Raw genomic sequence first — 24,561 nt, 5'->3', positions numbered from 1 at the left:
CTAATAAATATGATGATTTATAATATATGAAAGGTTTATATACAAAGGGCATCACCGAGGGATTAAATAATTCTAAAAATTAACTCTTTAGAGGGACTGTTGTTCAACTTATTAACACATCAAAATTCAAACTTTTTGTATAATTTTTAATATAAAAGTCTTTGGAATGCTATTAAGATGGATTCAGACGTCGAGAACCGTGTAGTACGATTTCACGAGTGTGGTGTATGAGATGTACTTATACGCCAGGTGCAAGAAATAGTTTATAGTCTCCCTTTAGGAGATGGGAGAGGGCCGATTGGATTATATATCATCAGGATCTTTAATCTCTGACGCTTGTCTCCTCTCTCTTCCTTTATGGCTTCGATAGGCCCGGTCCACAGAAATAAACACACTTACACAAACACACACACACGCATACACATACGCACTCTCTCTCTCTCTCTCTCTAACCACTAAAAACCAAATCTCTTCTCCCACTGTGTCTTCTTGCTCCGCCTCTGCTCCCACACCTTTTGCTTCAAACTCTCCCTTTGCCAAAATGTGATAGGAAAAATGGCCACTTGGTTTCTGGGCTTGTAGCCCCGAGTGAGTTTAAGAAAAAAAAAAGAAAGAGATCAAGGAAGGAAAAAAATAAGAGAAAAGAAAAGAGAAAGACCCCATCTTTCCAATTGAGCCAACTCACTGGATTCAAGTGTTAAAAGGCAAGTATTGAGTAGTAACAGTTAGTAGTAACAGTTAGTAGTAGTAGTAGTAGTATGCCTATAGTTTGTAGCCTCTTCTTTTCTTAGTTCCCTTCTTTTTTGAAACTTTATTTTATTCTTTTAATCTTTAATCTTTTTTTCTTTCTTTTTTTAAAATTTGTTTGTTAACTATTTACTCCGTTTCTCTTTTTGGTTCTAAAACGCTGAGGTTGGTTTTCTTTTGTTAGGCCGGGGTTGTGAGGAGGAGTGAGGACAGGGGNGTTTCTGGAATCTGGAGGAGGAGGAGGAGGAGGAGGAGGAGGAGGAGGGGAAGAGGGGGGAGAAGGATCTGGATCCGAGAAGGGCGCACTACCACCCAATTCCAAACCCAAGAGAAAGCGAAAGAGATCACGAAAGCGACGACGCCGACGAACCCAAGGAGGAGGAGCCGCAGCAGAACCTGCAGTACCAGCGGCAGCAAGAGCAAGAGCAAGAGCAGCAGCAGGAGGAGGAGGAGGAGGAGCAGGCAGCGTCGCAGGCGTCGAGGCGGCGGTCTTATTTTCGCTCGATCAGCGCGCCTTCGTCGTCTGCCGCCACCGCAGCCACGGCTTTCTCTTCGGATTACAGCATTCTTGCCGAGCGGGCAGGGGATGCGCATGGGTACTATCATCAGCTTCAGTTTCAGCAGCAGCAGCAGCAGCAGCAGCAGCAGCTGGTGGTGTTCGGACAGCAGCAGGAGCAGCAGGCGCAGCAGCAGCATCGGGGGCGGAGGAGGGGAGATAGTGGAGGTGCAGGGGGGCCACATTGTGCGGTCGACGGGGCGCAAGGACCGGCACAGCAAGGTGTGCACGGCCAAGGGGCCCCGGGACCGCCGGGTGCGGCTCTCGGCGCACACCGCCATCCAATTCTACGACGTCCAGGACCGCCTTGGCTACGACCGGCCCAGCAAGGCCGTCGACTGGCTCATCAAGAATGCCAAGGACGCCATCGACAAGCTCGCCGAGCTCCCCGCCTGGCACCCCGCCTCGTCCGCTCCCCCGGACTCTCTGCGGCATTCCGCCGAACACCAATTCGGCGACGCCGGAAAGCGCCCCATCGCCGACAATTCTCCCCCATTCGACTTCGGCGATAGCGGCGCCCGCGGCGGCGGCGGTAACGGCGGCATCGGCGGCGGAAGCAGTAGTACCAGCTTCCTCCCGCCTTCGTTGGACTCCGATGCCATCGCCGACACCATCAAGTCCTTCTTCCCCATGGGCGCTGGGGCCTCCGCCACCGCGGCGGCATCGGCGCCTTCCATCGGCTTCCACAGCTACCACGGCCAGAGCCAGGACCTCCGCCTATCGCTGCAATCGTTCCAAGATCCCATTTTTCCCAACCCCCACAGCGCCCAGCCCCCCACCGCCCCCTCCGCTGCCGCCCACCACCAAGCCCTCTTCTCAGCCAACTTGGCCGCCGCGTTCGACCCGGGCTCGGCCGTGTGGTCCGAGCCCCATCAGCGACTGGTGCATTGCTGGAACGTGGCGGAGCCGAGCGCCTTCAACATGCCCCCGCCCCCGCCGCCGCAACCGCCGCCGCCGCCGATGCACCCGTCGGTGGTGCTCGGCCAAAACCAGTTTTTTATTCAGAGGGGACCCCTTCAGTCCAGTAACTCGCCCTCGTTCCGGGCGTGGGCCGCGGAGCCCGCCGAAGCCTCCACCGCCGCCGCCGCCGAACACCACCACCGGATGCACCAAGGCCTTGGGCTCAATCCCTCGGTCCCGGCATTCGGGTTCGCGTCGGGGGCCGGATTCTCGGGCTTCCGCATCCCGGCTCGTATACAGGGCGAGGAGGAGCACGACGGCGACAAGCCGCCCTCTGCCTCCTCTGTTTCCCACCATTGAATTGGAGAGGATGATAGAGACTCTGCCACCACTTAAACCCCCACCTCCATTGGTAATTCTCACATTTCTCTTCAAAGTTTCTTCTTCTTCCTCCTCTCCCCCCCTTTTATTCTTTCCTCTGAATTGTGCCGCCTTTTCTTGTAGGACTAAAATCCATCAAGCATTGGTTGGTTGGTTGGTTGGTTGGTTGATCTCTCCTCTCTTATCTTTGGTTTTGTTTCAAAAGGGCTTCTTATGAGCCTTTTGCTTCTATTTATGTGCTTAGTCTCAGTTTGCTATTTTAGCACTAGTGTTAGTAGTTGAAGTTGCTTTGTGTTGTAGTCCTGTTTTAGTGTTTTCCATTTTGGCTATGGGAAGTCTCTGGATTCTGGTACTAGAATAATAAGTGTTTCAAGAAAGAGTGAGCAGTGAGAGTAACTGCTTTATTTTGTGACTTGGAGGTGAAGATGATGTTTTTTGATGCTGATGAGTTGATGGAGAGACTTTTGCTTTGATTGGAAATGGATGGCCTTTTTCCCCTGTTCCTTGGTTATATTATGGATTTATTTTTGTATTCTTTATTTTGCTTTGTGCTATGACACAACTGATGCTCTCAGCAACTTCCCCAAACAACCAAAAGAGCTGCACTCAACATTCACTTTCATGGCTTCACATTCCCATCCCATATGCAGTGGGGGGCTTTCATTGTCCAATTTGTCAGCCACTTTTATAATTTCCCCTCATTCAATTGCTCACAAGAAAAGCTTCCCATCTAACAAGCAAAGGAAGAGAACATATTGCAAACAAAGAACAAAAGTTGGTAACATTTACTTGATTACAAGGACCCTTCCTCTCACTATTTTACCTTTGCCTTTTTACAATACCCTCCACTTTGTGTGGGTTCGATAGCATTATGCCAGATGGTAGATGCCAATGACTGCATATTTTGCCTCCCTGGTTGGCCTCCACTTGCTTTCTCTTGTCTGTACTATGCATGCTCTTTTAGGCTGTTCTTTTGTTGGAGGAAGCTACTTGTGAGTTTTGCTTCTGGGAGCCATCATCAAGCCTTGGCATTTACTCTTCTCCCCTTTGTTTTCCATCAAAGGTCTATCAAGTTTACGCCTTTTTTGCAAACTTTTTTCATCCGTGAGAATTCTTATGGTTTTCAAAAACAAAACTCCTATGAAGAAAGAATTCACTGAAGTGATGTTTAAGTAAAGCTGTTCCAAAGAGAACCGTCAATTTTTTTTTTTTTTTTTTTTTTTTTTGCCAAAATCACCCCAGATAGGAAGCCAACGCGTTTTTGGAATAGCTTTTGGAAGCATGCGCCAAATATTCCGAGGATAGTTTGTCTATTTTGAAAAACAACAGTCAGGCGTTTGGCAGCTAATGACGAAGCTGAAATAGTATGCGAAGTTCCAATTATTACGTCGAGGAGTCATAGAACAGATTTTTAAAGAAGTTGTTTATGTTTTCTAAGAGAATTTTTTTTATATCAAGTTCTAGCCAAGGCAAACCAACTACTTTCTATTCAATTTGAAGTGTCTGTCGCTATTGTCAGCTTCTTGTCCGGTGAATTTAAGGGAAAGAGGCTATGTAGTTAATATGTGGCCCTTTAAAACCCAAACAAGTTACTTACTTCCAAGTCCATTCATTTATTGCATCCGCAATTTCAGCACGGTCCCTGTACATGCTACGGATTGCACACAACAACCATTATCACACCTACTGTCTTTAGCGCAAGTGACAAAGAACCCGATAGTTGACACCCGAGGTTTCAAGTTCGAAGCCTATTTACTTCAGATTTCAAGCTAAGTTTATTCAAAAAAAGAAAAGAATGAAGCCCAGTATTACATTAATTCACCAGATAAATATATGCAGGATATGTTCGCAAGCCATGCATTCTAGATTGTAAGTTTCCGGCACAAATTTGTGCATGATTACTCTTTGCAATTTGCATTTGATGAGATTTTCTGATGTTAATGAGTCTCGAAGTACACTGAGCAGATCAATTCATCGACAGGAAATAGGTAAATAAAGTGAAACAAAATGATGACTTGTAATAATGCTTTGAAAACACTCAATTGGCATTATTTGCTTTTAGCTTAGTAATTGATCGAAGATTTACATTGCCAGACAAAGACAACAAAATTCTATTTTTGCATCGAAGAATTAGTGCTGATGAAATTTACTCTATAAGGTTCTTCAGGAGATTGTCACAGTATCTTCAATTTTCGTACTAGGTGACCATATTTTGTATAATTTGCCATGTTTCAGATGGTACATTAAATTTTAGTTGGTACATATATAAAGTTGTTTCATTAGATAAAGGGCCACATGCTAGATGCCTAATTATTACCGCGGTGCAATTTGAATTAGATCTCCTTTTGACCAACCTGCAGCATTTACAGAAACAGATATATCTAGAGAGATCTATCAAAATTCTGTTAAATTAAATACTCCACCCTCCAACAAGTCCATATCATTGCAGAAAGGGCCAAACACTACTGAAGCGCTGAAGATCTGTTTAGGCAGATAACAAATGGACAGTAGCATAGATCCATGGGCCAACCAATCGGCGTTATCCGTCGCAATCATCCAGGAAGACAAATGCTAGTCTTATTACAAGTAACATGTTGCCTAGCCACTCTGAATTGCCGCTTTCACATGAAGGCACATGTTGTGTATATACATCCAACGAATTTTACATAAAACGAAAAGAAAACCTTTTTATTGTTGCAATCAGATGGTAAAAGAGTAGAAAAAAAAAACAATGAACATAACATCAAACAATCATTCATTACTTATCATGAAGGATTCGTTTATCGTGTTTACCCAGTTTGAGAGGAAATCTTCTGTTCTTTCGCCTTTTGATTCTTCGGTTTCTGCTGGGAAGAGCTGATTGAATTTGTTTTCGGCTCTCGGGCGACAGCTTTCTCTTCGTTTGATAGAGATGATCTCTTTGTCGAGCTCTTTGCGTCGGCAAGGGTAGGTTTAACTTGACAAAGAGCTTTTGGAAGTGCCTGGTTTGTGCTCTTACTAACTTTGCTTGGTGTCTTTGTCGGCGCATTTTTTGGGCTCGTGGAGAGTGCCGGAATCCGGGGCTCCCATGGCCGGGCGGCCGTCCACCGCTCGATCCAGCTCCACCCCCAGTTACCTTTCCCAACTTCATAGAAGAACGGCCCTAGACCGATGCCCGAGTTGGCTCGCCACTGCAAGGAAAATGTTACATGAGTCCCATGCATAGTCACAACATTCTCATTTCATCTCCGCACTATTCGACAGTATGTGATTGTTGACAAAATATTTACAAGAAACCATGAATTAGCTATAACTATTTAACAATTCAACACCCTTACAAATTAACCATTTGATAAAGTCAAATCATTTTTGTTTAATAATTCAACACCTGTAGAAATTCATGAACTTGAACATGTAGTGGCGTGGTTTCAATAACAGACCTGATGAGAAAATGCATATGCCATTGCCCTTTCACGCTTCACTGCAGCTTCTTCCCTTAGTTGTATCCTCGCAATTATCTCCTCGATGGATTCGGGGCCTCCACACCACTCGACCTGTCGGAACACACACGAATAAAATCCAGAATCCATAGAAAACTTAAGAGTAGATTCAAAAGTCCCAAATTTTTCTGCTGCGACCTTTTGTTTTGATTACTATTACTATTATTATTTTTATGCAAGAGGGTGACAAGGGAACATAGATGTGGACAACCAAGGTGATAAACAGAATCAGAATCTGCAGCATAAAATCCTTGCATTTGTTAGATTAAGTTACATTGCTAAATGCAACCTAGAAGAAAATAAATGAAATCAGAAAAGCCAGTGTTTTAGCACATCTATTATTAGTAAAAACCACAAGGATTCATCGCAGCGGCATAAACACCACCTGTAATATCACCTATGCACGGTAACCTTGTAGAAAACAATTTCACCTTCTAACAACAGTTAAAATCACTGAGAATTCGAAAGACAATCGAGACAATTTATGTTTGTGATATTCCTCACCTCCAAGTCATGGAGCTTAGCCTCTAGTTTCATCTGATTTTCCTGCCTCTTTTGCCTGCTGCGGACTTCTGTCACCATAGAGGCACGGCGATCTCTAATTTCTGCTTGTATTCTGCTCCAGGATTGAATATAGCTCAGCGTGGTGGACGCCTGCTTCTTAACTGGATGACCGTTGGCGAGGACATTTAATCGTTTCATCCCCTTCAAACATCGGAGAGTCTTCCTTGCCTACAAAGACGGTGCATAAACCACTACTTAGCCGAATCACCTGAAAAACTTCGGTAGGTTGCGTGATATAACCGTTTTCTCTAAAAGCTTACACTGCGAGACAAAAATGCTTTAGTGTTTTATGTAAAACACTAAGCTTTCTTGTTATGTCTAAGCTCGAAGGAATGAACTTTAATTAAATAAGAGGGCATTTGATTAGGAAACTAAACAAAACTAAGAGCCTAGAAACACTTGAATACAGGATCTCGTAATCTAATACCATGCGAAATACTTGTTTTTCTCTAAAAGCTAAAACTGGTTCTACCCGTTTTCTCAGAAAGCTTAAGCTGCTAGAAAAATGCTTTATTATTATATATTCAACATGCCGATCTAAAATACTAAAGAGTTCGCATATCCGAGGCTTTCATAGAAAGTTGGAGAATGTTAGGCATATAAATGCATGACTAAGGAATAAAACAGTAAGACATAACTTTACTCCCAACAACCGCTAGGAAAAAGAATCCCAAATCTATTCATGAAAGCTAGCATTCTTAGTTTGAGTATTTATGTCGCATATTTTATAGAGATGTCGCAATAGATATAGCTGATTAGGCATACGGGGAAAGTGAGTCACGAGTATACATCATAAGAAACTTAGCCTAAATAAACTACTTCTAAAGGAAAATGTTAAGGGGTAGTAAACTAGTTAGGGCACAAAATTATACTCTCTTTTACATACCCTGTAGCGTCGAAATGCAGTTTGAATTTGAGTGGCTGCTAAGTCTTCAATGGTTATGCCAGAGTCGTTTCCGTTGCAAGCAGCAATAAGCAGTTTGCTGAATTTTTTATTTGCTTGGTTTCGCTGCTTGAATCCATTAGATTGTTGACTAGCAGATCCCTGTCATATACGCATATGGTGAGTTGTTAAACAGAGTGACTTCATAAGAAACAATACGAGATCCGAGTGATGAAATAGAGAAAACATATCATGCAACTGCCTCGGCGGTCCAATTTCCTATCACAGAATAAGCGGTCGATCGATAACTTTTTTTTTCTAGCCCTTTTCATTTTAAAAGATTACTAAGCCTCATTCCGATTTCTTATCACAGAGCAGCAGTCGAAAACATATGCATTTAGGATTATTTCTTACTTTCGAATTCTATTCAATATTTCTTTAATTGTGGCTAATTACTCAAAATTCAGAATTTCTATTTAGGCATATCTTGCCGATCAATTTTAATCGAACCTTAATCGCCCTCCTCCAATTCATATCCAACCAACTCCATATATTTGGTTTTACTTTTCAAACTTATCTCTGATTGTTCAGCATATGATTCCTCTATCAAAATAAGGTCATTAGCATGTGTCACAAGTCAAAGAACATCATCCTACAGGGATGTAATAATTTCATCCACCACTAGTTTTCAAATTGCCAACTGCACCTTGATACAGATTACTAATTGAAATTAATATACTTAACATGAATGCCATAATCTTTTGAAACTCATCGCATTACCTCTCCCGAGGTATTATCATCAACTATCGAAAATCAATAAGAGTTCAGTGGAAGTCAAAGTGCATAAGCAATCAATGGCTCTTCCTGATATGAATGAAATCATACGAACATGTTGTCGCAAGATGATATTCTACTAGCCTGAATCTTGCTCAAGCTTAGTCGTCTTTCCAACGGATAAAGTAAGAGCACAAGACACAAGATGAGGTTAAACGACTGAGTAAGAGAATGGAGTTACCTTCAGTAGCTTTGTTTTCTTCTTTCTGACAATCGTCCTAAACCAGTCTCCGGAACCCATTTCTCTAGTTGGAATGAAATTCAGACATCAAAGTAATTTCTGCAAAAAGGCGCGCAATTGTCCAAAAATAGATTAAAGGAAAAAGGAAATAATTAACCAAATTGATCACTATTAAGTCATTTAGCCATGTTACTATTGTATTCAGAGGAACAGCAAGGAGTGATTAGTGAAAGGTATGTATGCTAGTAAGTAAACCAACAATCTCAGGTGATTATGGATTCACAAGCATATAAACTTGAGAAATAACAGCTTTTTCTGCTGTTAAATACCAAACCATAAACAAATCCTTCCTATCAAAATTGTCCTCAATCAGATAAACTGGTTTCTAACAAAAGAATAACAAAAATTCTAGTCCAAATTATCCTCAAAAAGACAAACTATCTTATATACAAGGGAAAATCTCTGCTTAAATTATAATTTTTCAGAGTCTTTTCTTTTGAGAGAGAGAGAAAGTTTTACAACGCAAACCGCTTCATTCATTATTTAGAAATGAACTCAGCAAGGAGTATGGAGCAACTAGATTTCGAACGGGGGATCTCTGACACCAAGTGTCAAGTTCTTAGCCAACTGCGCTAGGTACGGTCGATCAGATCAGAAGTTGCCAATATATAAGGAGTCCCTAAGAGTCAGAACATACTTTACCAAAGAAATAATACATGTATTAATTAGTCTCCTTTTTCTTAATGAACTAGCCACCAAAATATCAATGATCTAGAACACAATCTACAAAGTATGATCCTAAACTATCAAAATGAAGAATAAAAGATAAAAATTGAAGAAAATTGAATGGTGAAACTGTACCATAAATCCACCAACTTTTTATCAATCAAACACATCAGCACACTGCACAAGTGATGAGATGAGCTACATGCCAAAATAAAAATAAAAAAAACCAAAATTTTCCATGCCTCTTATTGAAACACCAAAAAGGTCCATGAGCAAGAACCTATCACACAAACAAACAAAAGCAACATGTTTGCATAAACTCACCAGATACAGAAGAGAGAGAGAGAGAGAGAGAGAGAGAGAGAGAGAGAGAGAGAGCAACAAAAACCAACGCGAAGGATGAGGTAGTAAAGTTGTTGTGGTGGGTGAGATATGTAGTGGCTTTCAGAAGAGGAAGGGTCAGTGTAGCAGGAAAGTTAAGCCACCCAGATGAAGCAACGTAGATTACTGAAGTGAGGGAAAGTAGGAAAGAAAAAAAAAAAGAGAAAGGTGCACCTTGGCCTAAATAGCTTCTGTGCCATGGCCCAGCTTCAGTACCTTCTCCACGTGCCCCTCCGCATGCTTTAATCATCTCTTTCCCTTTGGGACTAGTTTGCGCTCTCTCTTAAGATTATCTCTGAATTATTTGTTATTAGATTAATATCTCCATAATATGATATGAGAGCGTAATTCTATGCCTTATAAGTCAAAAAGATTTTACGCATTTGGTGTCTGTATGACCCTGCTTTTATTCTTTCGCCGACTATAACTATTTTGGTAACGTATTTTATAAACTAAAATTAAGCTCTAGTGTTTTCTCCCTAATAAATATAATCGTTCAAAAACTCGAGCTGCTGATTTCTTATTGGAAAGATCTTTTGTGATCGTTTTTTTTTTTTTTGCCATGTTTCGTCCGTTGCGGTTCTTTTCTTGAGGTCTTAATTGATTGCCTCACCCCTGTAGTCTAATTCATCCATTCAATAAATGAAGCAGATAGCGTGCTACCTATTCTATAAAAAAAAACAAATATAACTTGACACTTCTAATTTGACTATAGAAAAATTGGTGAGCGAATTTATCAGATAAAAAGTACTATATAAATAAATAGTTTCAATACTTTCATTTATATGTATCGTACAAATTTGATGAGTCATACCGCGTGGAGTAACAAAAAAAAAAAAAATTAAACTCAATCTCTTCAAACAAAAAAAAATTTAGCACTAACTCCAATAGCATGTTTTCGAGTCTAATATTTTTTTTACATCAAACAATTTTTTTCTTTTTTTTTTTTTCCCTGTGTGTACGTGAAAGACGCGTAGTACTCTCTAAAACAAGTCCCCAAAAGAATCGAATGGTGGGATGTCCAACATAGATATTAAGTAATTTAAATTCCTAGAATTATTTAATTTAATCTCATGTCTCCATTTTTTTTTCGTCCAGATATTAAAAAAAAAAAAATTTGAATATAAATATTAAGAACATAAAAAGAAAAATCAAAAAATGGGCCACAACCGACGATCGAAGGTCTAATGATTGCGGGGACAGGTAGTTGCTAGGGATGCAAATGGATCCGGGTTGGTGGAGCTCCGCCCCGATCCGTCCCGAATGGGGTGGTAAGTGGAAACAAAATATATAGAAAAATATGGCCCGCCCCGAATTCGTCCCGATCCGCCAAGTAAATGGAGCGGGAGGCAGGAGACTCTTTTCTTCCTTTAATCTACCACGATCCGTTAAAAATCCGCTCCCGCCCTGCTCCCGCCCCGAATGGAGCGGTAAGTGGGAGCCAAAAATAAAATGAAAAGTAACCGGCCCCGAATCCGTCCTGCCTAGATAAGAAATGGAGCGGGAGGTGGGAAAACTCTCTCGCCTTCGGATCCGTCCCGTTTGCATCCCTAGTAGTTGCGGGGGTTATTCTTCGGGCCAACAGTGCGTACAGCGACGGGAGAACTAATCGCGGAGAGATTTTATATGCACCTGATGCTGATTGATTGGGTTTCTCGTCCTTATCTCACTAGTAGTTGTTGGGGGTCTGGGACTGGGGAGGTGGCGTTTTGAGATCGTTCAAGTTGGCCAACTAAGCGTGTGCTTATTTTGCCTTATAGGGGATCTGCTAATGATGATTTGGATGATCATCGGTCATGTTTGTTTGTTTGTTTGTTTGTTTCCTCCTATCTTGAAATCTCTTAGATAATACAACTTTCTTTTTGAGCAACGCCGTAAAAGTGCGTCCAACTGTGTACATCTATAACTATACAGTAACTTCATATTCAATTGTGTACATCTATAATCTATAATTATACAGTATTTATAATTGCATGCGCTTCAAAATACCTTGTTTTTAGCAGCAATAGGCGGCGTAAAAAGATGGGTCAAAAGGGGACCTAGCCCATCAACCCTCATATGGGCTTCCATGGCCCAATTCATCAACTTGGTTACCATAATGGGCCCAATGAAAAGGGGTGTAAAATGGTTGGGCTAAGTGTGCACTGTAGCTAATCTATTTATTTTTCTGAAATTAAATATTAATAGGGACAGAAAGTAATTAAATGTAACTTGATTAGTGAAAAATGAATATGGATTCGGACATAGAAAAACTAATTAAACACATAAATATTAGTCGCTAAGTCTTTTCTATGTCCACTCTTCCTCCTGAAATATTGTTTAATAAAGCCCAGATTTGTTTAAGGACACGAAATTTTTTCATTGAATAATATACTAAATGTTTGCATCAGACGCATACAAATATTAAAATGTACATAAAATGCACTAGAAGCTTCATACTGAATATTTGTCCCAAGGAGCAAATTCTTTGCAACTTAATTATAATGTGCAGCAGTACAGGAACCTTATGCATGTTGCTGCATGACAAAAATACTCTCGTAATTAAAAGAAAAAATATTTGTATGTTTTTTTATTCAACACTCTATTTCAAATTATAAGACTTGTAGAATTCAAATTTATAATTTTTTATGCTAATATCATTTGAAATAACTATTATCCTTCAAAGGCTTAAGGTGCTTTTATATTTTGTTTATTCAAATATTCAATAACTCTTAAGCTTGAATATTGTCATGGATTTCTGAGGTATTTATTGTTATGGACTTTTTGCACTGTCGAATAATAATAAAAGCTAGAGACTCTCACAATCCCCTCACATTAACTTCATAGTGCAGAATACTTTTGTTGCTATTCAAAAAATCAATTTAGCAGGAAATGTTTCTCTTAACATTTTTCGCGCAACGGTGGATATCAGATAAATCATGTCACATGTACTGATTGTAAATATATAATAAAAAAATGTGTGCAAAAATTAATTCAAAATTTTTTAGAATGTTGGAGATTTAGAACTAATTTTAACATCATATATATTTTATAATGTTGGAGATTCAGAGCCAGTATATTTTTCTTGTTCGGAAGTATTTGCCAAAGCAACTTGAAAGATTTTTTTTTATTTTTAATTTATGCACGATTCATGTACCCACACTAATAAATAAAATAAAGTTGGGACGAAAATATATATGAATATCTTTCTTTTTCATTTATCCGATAAAATTATAATATATATATATATATATATAATATATATATAATAAATATAATATATTTATGATATATATATCTCGTAGCATGTCTCATTATAACGTGATATATATAAATATAAATAATTGTGATTTATCTAAATTTTTTTTCTTGTTACCATACATAAGGCTAGGGGTGGAAACGAGCCGCGAGCTGAGCGAGCTTATCTCGCTCAGATTCGGCTTGAAATTAATTTCGAGCTAAATTTAAGCTCAAGCTTGATTGAAATTAATTCGAGCCGAGCTCGAGCGAGCTTAATTTCGAGTCAGGCAGCGTCTCGACGCCCTAAACGAGCCGCTTGAAATTCTCAACATCATACGATCAATAGTTTAATTTGTATAGAACATTATCTATAATTTGATACAAAAATATGTCAAATAGTTCAAAGTACAAAATAATTATATGAAATATAGTATTATAATATGAAAAAAAAAAATTTATGAGTTGAATATCTAATCTTTTTCGTCTCACATATCTTTTCTTTCGCCTTCAATCTCTATATTATTCATTTTCATTTATACAATCAAAAATAAATAAATTATATAGATAAATATTGGATTAAACTATCCAATCATATATAACTAAAATTAAAATTTTATATGAATAATAATTTCTTGCTTTAAAAATATTTTGTATATTTTCTCAAGCATACAATTAATAGCAAGGTAGGCAATGGCGGATATATGTTGTTACTTGGTAATTTGAAGGGCTTCCGGCTTGGTCACTTAGGGTGAGAGATAGAAAAAGAGAAAAAAAGAAACATATTAAAAATTTAGAGCTCTGTGAAAGAAAGAAAGAAAGAAAAAAAGTATAAATTTAGTGAAATTTTGATCTTTTATTTGTCTATTGGGTTTGTTTTTATGGGTCAACAATATTGATCCAATTTTAATTAAACTCAGATTATTCACTCAGCCTATTCACTCAACCTATATATAATTAAAATATAATATATTTATATATTTTTTAATATATATATATATATATATATATAAATTATATAATATATATATATATTTTGCGGCTTTCGAGCCTAATTCGATTACAAAAGGCCGAGTAATACTTAAGCTCAGCTTGAAATGAATTTCGAGTCTTTTTTTTTGTTCAAGCTCGGCTCATTTAATTTCGAGTCGAGCTTGAGCGAGTCAAATATCGAGTCGAACGCGAGCTGGCTCGCTCATTTGCCAGCCCTACATAAGGCTCTCCTCCGCAAACAGAGCCCCAGAGCCAACGGTGTTAGGACTCATTAATTCACTACCTGGAAAGAAAGCTTAATTAATTAGTAGACCAGCAACATCTGTCATGCAATCTTAATCCCTCTCAAAAATTAAATAAGAAATTAATTTCGACACAGATCGTCCCCTTCAAATTTTTGTCTAATTACATCTTCGTGTCCTCCAATGCCCTCAAATTAAGCACCTTGTCACTATTTAACTAATAAATCACGTGGCACAAACATATAACTACCCCACAAGAGTCATATATCTTAATTATTATTTTTAGCAACAAATCTTTAATTAATAATAATTAAAGGGCCGAGTCGAACACCTCCCATAATTAATCATGCACCATGTCCTCGGATGTCCAAAACACCAGCAGCTGCTGCAGCTTCCTCGGCGCCGTCGCCACCGTCTTCGCCGTCTTCTTCGTCCTCCTAATCCTCTTCCTCTGCGCCTGCTACATCCTCCTGCGACGCTGCCGCCAAGCCGCGGCAGCTGACGCCCTCGACGACGACCCGCCGCCCCCGGCCGACGGGCTCGACCCGTCGGCCATCGCCTCGCTGCCCTCCTTCGCGTATTACAGCACCGGCGGCAGCAGCAGGGCGGGGTCGGGGGATGGCGGTCGGGATAAGGCGTCGGCCGTCGTCGTCGACTGCTCGGTGTGTCTCGACGCGGTCGAGGAGGGGGCGACAGTGCGGCTGCTGCCGAGCTGCATGCATCTGTTCCACCAGGAGTGCATCGACGTGTGGCTGAGCTTGCATGCGACGTGCCCGGTTTGTCGGGCCAACCCGGAGCCGAAGAGGGCCGCGGTGGCACGGTTGGATTGCTTGTACATTGGCGGCGACATGTCGGCGTTCGACGGAGAGGGAAACTCCCGGGGAGGTCGAGAAGGTGGTGTGGTCGGAGTTGGTGCATGGGGAGGAGGACCCATAGGGATGAGTAACATGAGTATGGAGGGGAGGATATAGAGAGGCAATAGTAATTCAAATTGTTTATAACTTTTTAATCATTATTCTTTTCTATTTTATTTATTATTGTTATTATTATTTGTTAAAATGTATGTGTAAATGATTCCTCATGAAATGAAGGATGGTAAGATTTTGGTTTTGATCAGTGCATAATAGCTAGAAATTAAGCATTTTAGAAAATTTTGAAATTTTGGCAAAAATTTGATAAATTAAAAGATATGTATTTGTCGAATCCAAATTTTTAGAATTATCAAGCAGTTTTAAAGAATCAGATTATTCAGCAATTTTTTTTTACTATTTTCAAAAATTAAGATGTTTATAGAACTATAGCTTTTTCTGCATATTATTATAACAGATTCTTTATATATAATAAACTTAAGATTAAAAAATAAAAATTGTAAGAGAGAGAATATTGTTCCTAAATACGATTTCTGTTTTTTTTTCCCCATAGCCGTGCGCTGCCGTGTCAACCTGCAGGACATTCTCAACCTTGGCAGTAGATGGCGGCGCCGCGCTGAGAAAGCCCCCCCAAAAAAAAGGAAAAAAACCAAAGTAGAAATAAAAATTAGACACATTTGGTTTAAAATAAAGAATCAGAATGAAAAATTGAACTATAAAATAAGAATCAGAATGATATAATTTTTTTTCATGTGTTTAGTTTAAAAATAATTACAATCAAATGGATGATTCTGATCAGTAAAAACATATAACTATTCACAAAAGATTAGAGACCAAATTGTCAAAATTAGAAATTCTGAGACACTTTAATGAAAATTTTACACATAAATGCTGGTTCCTAGCCAGGTATATATTCTCATGATTCTTGCATGGGCCCATTCTTTATATTTTCTAGGGTGCGTGGCAAAAAATTTATAGTTGTCACTCTAGGTTTTAAATTTGAAATATAATTATTTCAAATTTTTTGCTTCATTTATATTTTTTAAAAAATAAACGAATGCGAATAATATACTATATTTGTCACTTAAAAAAAACACTTCACTCCTAGACCATAATTCCAAATATTCTATCTTTGCGCATATTTAAAGATAAAAATATCCCAAACTTTCTTTATTCTTTATTATCATTATGATTCTCAATTTTAGCATCTGCCGTAAATATATATATATATATATATATATATATTAGAATCCTAATTTGGAAGCCTCTACCCAAAATTCACCAAGAACTGGAATATTCGATCAAAAAAGTCACTATTTTTTTTTCACCCTTTTTCAGAGGGATATTCCATCAATCTATGTAAAGAGCTCTCAGCTTTCAGGCTCAAGAAGATGCTTGAAAACTTTAAACGCATCACAGATTGACAGCCGGATTTGCGAGCTAATTAATTAATGTGGCAACTCAAGCTCTTTCCACTTAAGATCGTATGATCCCTGTGGATTGATTTTGTAGCCGTTTGTGCGTTTTACTGTATTTACCTATACATAATAGAGAGTTTTTAACAATAAAATTTTTTGAAGTTTCTACTGCAGGAAGAAAAAAATTAAAAATATAATTTTGAGATAGAAAAACTTAAAAAGTTTTAATTTGGAGGTTCCACTTTTGCTTTAAAGAAAAGTGGCCAGAAAAATCTCAATTTATTGTGTTTCTCCTTTCAGCACTAGCTTCTTAACTAATATTTTATCGAACAACACTATATAATAGATTACCGCGCTAGGTAGATTCTTAAGTACTTTTACAATTTTAATATGGGAAAGAAGAAATGGTCCCCTACGTGGGCTCGTTCCGTCCATCATTTATGAAGCTTTAAGATTTGTATCGTCTGTGAGATAAACAAACGACAAGACAATTAATCTTACAGTAGTACGCGGCTGTTTCCTAAGTACTCTTAGCGCCCGTTTGGTTAACCCCGAAGTTATTACCAAATATCCAATTTGGGGGGTGGGATAGCCCATTTGGGTAGGGTTAGCTAATTTTACCCCACCCCACTACTCTAACCAAACAAAATACTATTTTACCAACTATCCTTCTTATCTCACCTACTCCAACCAAATACTATTTTATCTATATCTAGATTAAACCCAATTCTCAACCAAACACAAAATTACTCTAACCCCTTCTTAATCCTGAACTTAACCTTATTCCTGAAATAACAAATTTTTACTTAATTCCGAACCAAACGGTGGCTTAGAATTTCGCCGAGGGGAAGAAAAAAAGAAAGTGACAGAGGATAATACCCTATGTGAGATCGTCTCATTCATTATTCATGCGGTTTTGAAATTCGTGCTGTTTGCGTGATAAATAATAGACTAGACAATTTTTCGGTGCTGACTGTCCCTTACATGGGATCATCTTATTCACGATTCATACAGTTGTGAAATTTATTCTTTATAAATAATAAAAAACTATTTAAGATAATTAATCTTGTGTTGAGAATTGCCCCCAACAAACTTTTCTTCCTTGGTTACGCCATGTAGAAATGAAGTGTATATATATATATATATATAGAGAGAGAGAGAGAGAGAGAGAGCTAGGCTGCTATACTATTGGTTGCACGGACGCCTCCGTGCTACCAAATTGTTTTCGATGATGCCGCTTTCAAATCGACGATCGGCTCCGTTAGACTTAATCTACACTATTGAAAGTATTTGAAAACTAAATTTCATAATTTTTCGATATCATTTACCTATCAAATAAGTAGTCTAAAATTGAACGGTTGAAAATAAAAATCTCATAAAAAATAATGATAAAAGATTTAAATTCAAGATCAGATATACTGATCTTATTCTAAATAGTGAAAATAATTTTCTATAAAATTTTCATCGGATTTGAATTATTTTATACCGTTAAACTCTCAAACACACCACATTGGCTATTAAAATTGTCAATTTGAGATCTTTTGATCACTAGTCAAATGATGTCAAAAAATTTAAAATTTAGTTTCCAAATACTTTTAATAGTGTAGATCAAATCTAACGGAGCCAATCGTCGTTTTGGAAGCCGCATCATTGAAAACAACTTGGTAGCACGGAGCCCTCGTGCTACCGATAGTATAGTAGCCAGACTCTATATATATATATATATATATATATATATATATGCTTCCAAAACTATCTATTTTAGCTCTACGGTGTATATTTATGCTTCCAATACTATCTACTTCAGCTCTACGGTGTATATATATGCTTCCAATACTATCTACTTAAGCTCTACGGTGTATATATGTGCTTCCAATATTATCTACTTTAGCTCTAAGGTGTATAAAACGAACCAACAATAATAAAGCAAACAAGCAAAAATCCTCTCACCTTGTATACATAGTTTTCCACACTCTTCTTCCCACTCACACACTCTCTCTCTCTCTCTCTCTCTCTTTCTCTCTCTCTCTCTCTCTCAAACCCGCCTTTTCTTCTACTCCTCGATTTCCTGCGTCCTCCTCCTCCGGCTGATTTGATGTAAGGTTTGATTCTTGATTCTTCTCCCATCGTTGTTTTTGTTTACTTTTTATTTGATATTAATATATCTTTTGTTTAGATTTTTTTTTTTGGCATAATATTCTAGATTTAGAGTCCCCGCTCATATATATTTTTTTGATTTAATATTAATATTAATTATGACACTATACAGACTTCCAGCGGTGGATTCGGAGTCGGCGGGAAACCCAATACAGCCGGGGTGTGGAGTTGACAGAACACAAAAGATTTCAGTAATTATTCTGCTTTATCGCTTTAATTTTTTTGTGCTTCAAAATTTATCAGCACACAAAATTCCGTAACTGTTTGGGTGTTCATCTTTGGCAAATGGCAGACCAACTCATTTATCCTTCTCTTTATTAAAGAACAAAATAACAAATATTAAATAATAATAATAATAATAATAAAAAAGCTGTGAAAGGGTATCATCAAAGTTAAATATTCTCTTTAATTCAAATTAATTTTTTTATTATAAAAATTTAAAATATATAATTTTTTATGTATAATTTGGAAATAGTTTTCACTGTATGTATTAAATATAAATTTTAATTTTATAACAGTGATAACTTAGATATAAACTATATAATAGAAAATAAAAGATTGATAGAGTTTAAATTAATTATTTATTTTGATAAATTTAATTGCGAGAATCATACAAAATGTATTAACTAAATCTATAAAGCTCATCAACACATTCAAATTTTGAAGTCAAAGTATTATTAAGTGTCGCGCATCTAACCTATAAAAAACTGGATATGAAAAATAAAATTTTGAAATGTTGGATAGCTAATTCAGAATGGTTCATATATAGTTTAGAAATATTTTATATTTGTTTATTTGGATTTTAATATTAAACTTTATTATCATATTTATAGTTCGATGAGTAATTAATTTTAAATTTAAAATTTTTTGAAGTACCCAAAATATAATTGGTCGACTTTTAATTTTAACAATTTGGCATTCTAAATTTTATTCGATAGTTTAATATATTTTTTTTCCTCATATGAAATTACTAATTGAATAAAAACGATCAATACTTAACTCTAACTTTGTTTGAAATAAGAACAAAATATAAAGAAAGATAAATTACGCTTTTGGTCTTCAAACTATAAGACCCGTGAAACTATAGTTTTCGAACTTTCATATATTACAGTTTCTTGCTCAACCTATAAGGCACGCAGTACTTTAGCCCTTAAATTTTAATTAGTTGCAATTTCTGGCTTGAATTATGAGGCATATGATTTTTTTATTTTCNATATATATATATATATATATATATATATATATGCTTCCAACTTCTCCAAACAAACTTTATAACCACTAGGCCTAATTTCCTATTACAGGCGTTCTCCCCCTCCTTATATCAGGCTGATTCACCTCCAAATTGTCGACAATTAAGGATCCGGAAAGTGAACACACCAAAAATGCCCGCACCCCACAGCGTACGTAGCCCCTCGCTTCCATGTTTACTGCATACTTTCTTTTCGATCATTTCGCCTTTCCATTGCCCCTCTTTTCCTAAACCCACCCTTTCTCTTTCCACAACACTGTTGATCGCCATTAATTATGTCGCTTTTCTCCAACCTGCCGGACAAGTTCAGGCGAGGCGAAACGAGCTACGTCGGCCAGCGGTTCGCCGTCGTCGGCATCTTCGTCGGCTGCTGGATCGTCTTTCTGTCTCTCGTCTTCCTCCTTCACAAACTCTGCAGTCGCCGCAGCGGCAGCGGCAGCGGCGGCAGCAGCAACTCTAACACCACCGTCCCGTCGATCGACGATCTCCTCGGCGTCGGGCGCGGGCTCGATGGCCGCGCGATCGCCGCGCTTCCGTCGTTCAAGTTGGAGAGAAACGTCGACCGCAGCAGCGGCGGCGGCAACGGTGGCAGCGGGTGGGAGTGCGCGGTGTGCCTCGGTCTGGCGCAGGAAGGAGAGACGGTGCGGCGGCTGCCGGAGTGCGGGCACGCGTTTCACGCCGAGTGCGTCGACAGGTGGCTGAGCGCGCACCCGACGTGCCCCGTGTGCCGTCGGACCGTCGTCGTCGAGGCGGCGAATGTCGCCGCAAAGGCCGCGGCGGGCAGCAGTTACGCTGCAATTTTGTAGCCGGTGTAGTGCGCCGTGGCTGCGGTTGCGGTGGCTGCAGTAGTGTCTATACATATATATATTTTTTAAAAATTATTATTTATCGATCATCCCTAGTGCGAGTGGCAAAGGACTTGGTGATTGATACCCGATGTCCCAAATTCGAATCGTAGTTGATTCACATTTTCAGCTAAATTTATTTTTAAATAAAATAAACGAAACAGGTAGCATGGTACATATCTTTCAAAAAAAAAAAACAATATATTATTTAATACAATGCGAATTTTTTCAAAATTTTTGTCATCATTCTATTACCATCGAATCTCATTTGTTTTTTGTTTTAGAAATATTGTGTATGGACAGTGATGAGCAAAATACATATGAGAGATGAAATTTTCAATAAGGGAAAACAAAGAAAAATTAAAAAAAAGGATAGTATAGAATGTATAGATTTGAATCGAAATGGTATACACTGATCTCATTTCGAAAACGAAGGATTGGAAAGATATGAGATTACGCTTTTTGAGGAATAAATAAATAACAAGCGCTTGAGATCGCAATATCTTCGAACAAAATATTTTCAAAAGGAAAGTGATGAATGGTGATCATTTGTGTTATGCTCTTTATTAGAATATTGAAATTTATTGTGAATATATATTAGTGTTACAATAGTTTAAAAAAAAATTAGAAAGGTACATAACCTCTCTTTATTTTGACCATAAAATTACAATGTTTGAGCTATTTTGTTTGTATGTTGATATCCTGAAAAAGGTATCCAAATGTCAATCTCTTTGTAAATATAAATATTATTTTTCAAAAAGTAGTAAAAATTCTCAAGATGCTATGGAATTTGGAATTTGGAAGAATCGAAACAGGCTCTTAGATTCCATTCCACGTGAAATATATTGCCAAATCTAGTTCAACTGACATTTTTGGTAAATTAAAACCAATTAGATCCTTCTACATTAGGCTCCCAATGATGTTGGAAAGTTTTGGTAATTATTTTTACTTTCGCAATTTTATTGAGCTCCCTCTAAATCCACTATTCAAAATATGACGCGCTAAGGTTTGGATAGAAAAATTTAAAATTGAAATAGATTTTTAAAGTTCAAAAACCGAATGCATTATATGGCTATCCAAACTATCTTAATAAAAACTTATTGACCAGCTCTTTAATTAACCAAGTTGCAGTATGAAGTTTTGGCTATGCAAATCCTTCATATGCCTTTCTTTCTTTCTGTTTTGTTCTGTTGAGTACTCCATTATTTTTGAACATAAACATCACTTAATTAGAATCATTTTAAAAGTGTGACCCTGAAAAGCAACGACCAGTTTTCGTAGGAATGATCACCCGAACTTCAAAAAAAAAAAGAAAAAAAGAAAAAAAGAATGTTAGTTGAGTACGACAACCAGACCCAAAATAAGGTTTTCCAGAAAATGGATTCAGTTAGATTCGTGAATCCAAAATTTTCGAAAAAAAAGGAAAAGAAATTGGCTTTTTTGGGTCAAATTTTTATTTTTATTTTTTTTTAAAAAAAGACCCGTTAATTGAAATGGACTAATTTAGTTTATACTGTTTATATAAGTGTCGGACTACTATGCTGTCAATAATGTCAAGCGCTTAGTGCTATCAAGTTTTCAGCCATTAAATCTATCTCTTTGATCATTTTCATCTATTAGATCATATTGTTCAACCAACCACTTATTGAATCCTAGAGGACTACTATTATTTTATCCGCACATCCCTTCATCCAAGTGCCGAAAATCTAGTAACACCAATGACTTGGTGCTATTAATATTAATAGTATAGTAGTCTTTTTCTTGTATATAGTTTTATATAAGTTCTTATTGTATCGACTTCCTCCTTTCACTAAGTGGACTATTTTAATTGATTATTTGATTATCTTCTCTAATTTCTTATTCACTAACTTTTCCATTTATTCGTCAATTAATATTTTGTTTTGGATGGAGGGAAAAATAAAAAAAAGAAAAGAAAGAAAGAGAATAATTTTCCCTCATGTTCTTCTTCAACTTCTTCAGTGAAAAAAAATGACCATAATGAAAAGTTCAATGTTATTTTCTTTTTTCCCCATGTATCCAAACTTTTTTTTTTTAAGAGATAGGTAGCACGCTACCCGCTTCGTTTATTTTATTTAGAAATAAATTTAGCTGGAAATGTGAATCAACTAGAATTCGAACTTGGGCCTTGGGTATCAACCACCAAGCCTTTTGCCACTTACTCTAGGGACAGTCGGTATATATCCAAACTTTTCATTAAATATTGCCTGCGTGATTTTCTGTCAAAAAAAATATTCCGATTGCCGAATCTTATGGGACCGACTTAATTTGTGCTGTTAATTGAAGGTTTTTTAAAACTCCGATTTAGTTTATGTCTTTTTTTTTTAGAGAGAAAGGTAGCACGCTACCCGTTTCATTCATTAGAAACATGAACTAGACTACAAGAGTGGAGCAACCCGGGCCCCGAAAAAAAAAAAAAAAAAAAAGTTTAGGGTTTAGGGTTTAGGTTGGGAGCATAAAATCCCACTCCTTTACCAACTCTTTGAATATGAGAACTGCCAAATCCGGGTTCCGCTGTGTATTCCTAAAAATATAGTTTACGTTACTATTACTAAAACTATGCTGGAAATTGACAACTTGTTTCTTAGTCGGTTTGAATCTGTTCAAAATGGGAACCGAAAAAACCAGCTCGCTATTGGTTTACCAAATTCAATCATTCCAACTTTCCACGGAGTAATTTGGAAAGACATTTTACAAAGATGGGCAATTGCTTTGACATTTTAGAGAGATCGATGTTTCTCTAACTAAAGATTCGGTCACAATTTGCATTCAAACATTGAGCTCCAAAATACTTCAAATATTACTTTTGGAATACATGAAGCATCATAACGATTGGTGCATGTAACCCAAGTTCGAATCCTAATTGATTCATATTTCTAGCTAAGTTTATTTCTAAATGAAATAAACAAAGCGAGTAGCATGCTACCCATCTCTTAAAAAAAAAAAAAAAAAAAAAAAAAAAAAAAAAAAAAACATCTTAAGCCTAAATATATATTACTTTTCTCAATTGTTTATATTTTTCTGACTAGACCTGTCAACCAGATGAATATTGCTATCTTGCAAGGTAAGTACTAGAGCAATGTCAACGATCAATGATCAATAATTAAAGTTGTAAAAATAAAAAATAAAAATAAAAACAATAATAAAAAAAATCAACAAAGCTATTGACTTTGACACCATGAAAACGCGCTTTAAGTAGCTTCTCATTTAAACATCTAAACAACGAAACTTTGCATTGTTCCCGAGTTGACCAACCCAGCATATAGTAGGTATATAGTATATATATATATTTATACTATATATATATATATATATATATATATATAAGCATTATAGCCGGACCTATATAAGAACTACTGAATTTTTCTCGCCAATCTCGGCACGTTACCATGTCCTCGAATTCATGGATCTACCCACCACAATATTACATGTACAACGGAAACAGCTATGGCCATAGAGTTCCCAATGTCGGCAACGTCGTCGGCTCCCTCGCTGTCTTCATCGGCGTCACTCTCCTTTGCCTGCTCATCTTATTAGCCGTCGCAAGCTGGCGCAGAAGGCTTCGACGTGAAGCACGTACTGCCGCTGCACCACCATATGAACCACCGAGAGCTCAACCGCAGCTCTCGGATTCGGCGGCTGCGGCGCTTCCGACATTCGCGTATGACCGGACGGTGGATCACCGCGGCGGAGGCGGTGGCTGGGCGCAGTGCACGATCTGCCTCAGTGTGATAAGTAGAGGCGAGATGGTTAAGCAGGTGCCCGCGTGCAAGCATTTGTACCATGTCAGGTGCATCGACAAGTGGTTGTCGTCGCATTCGACGTGCCCGCTTTGTCGGTCGGACGTCACCGGAACACCGCCCCAGCCGCCTGTTTGAGGCCACACCGCAGGATGGAAAAAAAAAAAGAAAAAAAGAAAAAA

The 24,561-nt window shown here is 37.8% G+C and overlaps 4 protein-coding genes across 7 annotated transcripts; 3 read left to right on the top strand and 1 right to left on the bottom strand.

Moving 5' to 3' along the window:
* Positions 997-3,095, top strand: LOC109716864 (transcription factor PCF5-like). Its single transcript, XM_020242466.1, has 2 exons — positions 997-2,615; positions 2,708-3,095. The coding sequence occupies exon 1, from the start codon at positions 1,334-1,336 to the stop codon at positions 2,561-2,563; it is 1,230 nt and encodes a 409-aa protein (XP_020098055.1). The 5' UTR covers positions 997-1,333; the 3' UTR covers positions 2,564-2,615; positions 2,708-3,095.
* On the bottom strand, positions 5,069-9,955 carry LOC109716791 (protein IQ-DOMAIN 1-like). 4 transcript variants are annotated; one of them, XM_020242368.1, is made up of 6 exons: positions 9,807-9,955; positions 8,526-8,624; positions 7,514-7,672; positions 6,568-6,795; positions 6,004-6,117; positions 5,069-5,754 (listed from the first exon to the last, which is right to left on the bottom strand). In XM_020242368.1, the coding sequence occupies exons 2-6, from the start codon at positions 8,583-8,585 to the stop codon at positions 5,374-5,376; spliced, it is 942 nt and encodes a 313-aa protein (XP_020097957.1). In that variant the 5' UTR covers positions 8,586-8,624; positions 9,807-9,955; the 3' UTR covers positions 5,069-5,373. The 4 variants fall into 4 exon arrangements, with proteins under 4 accessions (XP_020097957.1, XP_020097953.1, XP_020097954.1 ...); XM_020242364.1 differs by lacking the exon at positions 9,807-9,955 and adding an exon at positions 9,576-9,750; XM_020242365.1 differs by lacking the exon at positions 9,807-9,955 and adding an exon at positions 9,387-9,531.
* Positions 14,437-15,054, top strand: LOC109716621 (RING-H2 finger protein ATL39-like). The gene has a single exon (XM_020242158.1). The coding sequence runs from the start codon at positions 14,437-14,439 to the stop codon at positions 15,052-15,054; it is 618 nt and encodes a 205-aa protein (XP_020097747.1).
* Positions 19,919-24,517, top strand: LOC109716620 (RING-H2 finger protein ATL80-like). Its single transcript, XM_020242157.1, has 2 exons — positions 19,919-20,581; positions 24,085-24,517. The coding sequence occupies exons 1-2, from the start codon at positions 20,052-20,054 to the stop codon at positions 24,515-24,517; spliced, it is 963 nt and encodes a 320-aa protein (XP_020097746.1). The 5' UTR covers positions 19,919-20,051.

This window comes from Ananas comosus, linkage group 10 (genome assembly GCF_001540865.1).
Source record: "Ananas comosus cultivar F153 linkage group 10, ASM154086v1, whole genome shotgun sequence".
Classification (NCBI taxonomy): domain Eukaryota; kingdom Viridiplantae; phylum Streptophyta; class Magnoliopsida; order Poales; family Bromeliaceae; genus Ananas; species Ananas comosus.
Note: the sequence above shows the minus strand (reverse complement) of the source record. Positions and strands in the feature narration are given on the sequence as shown.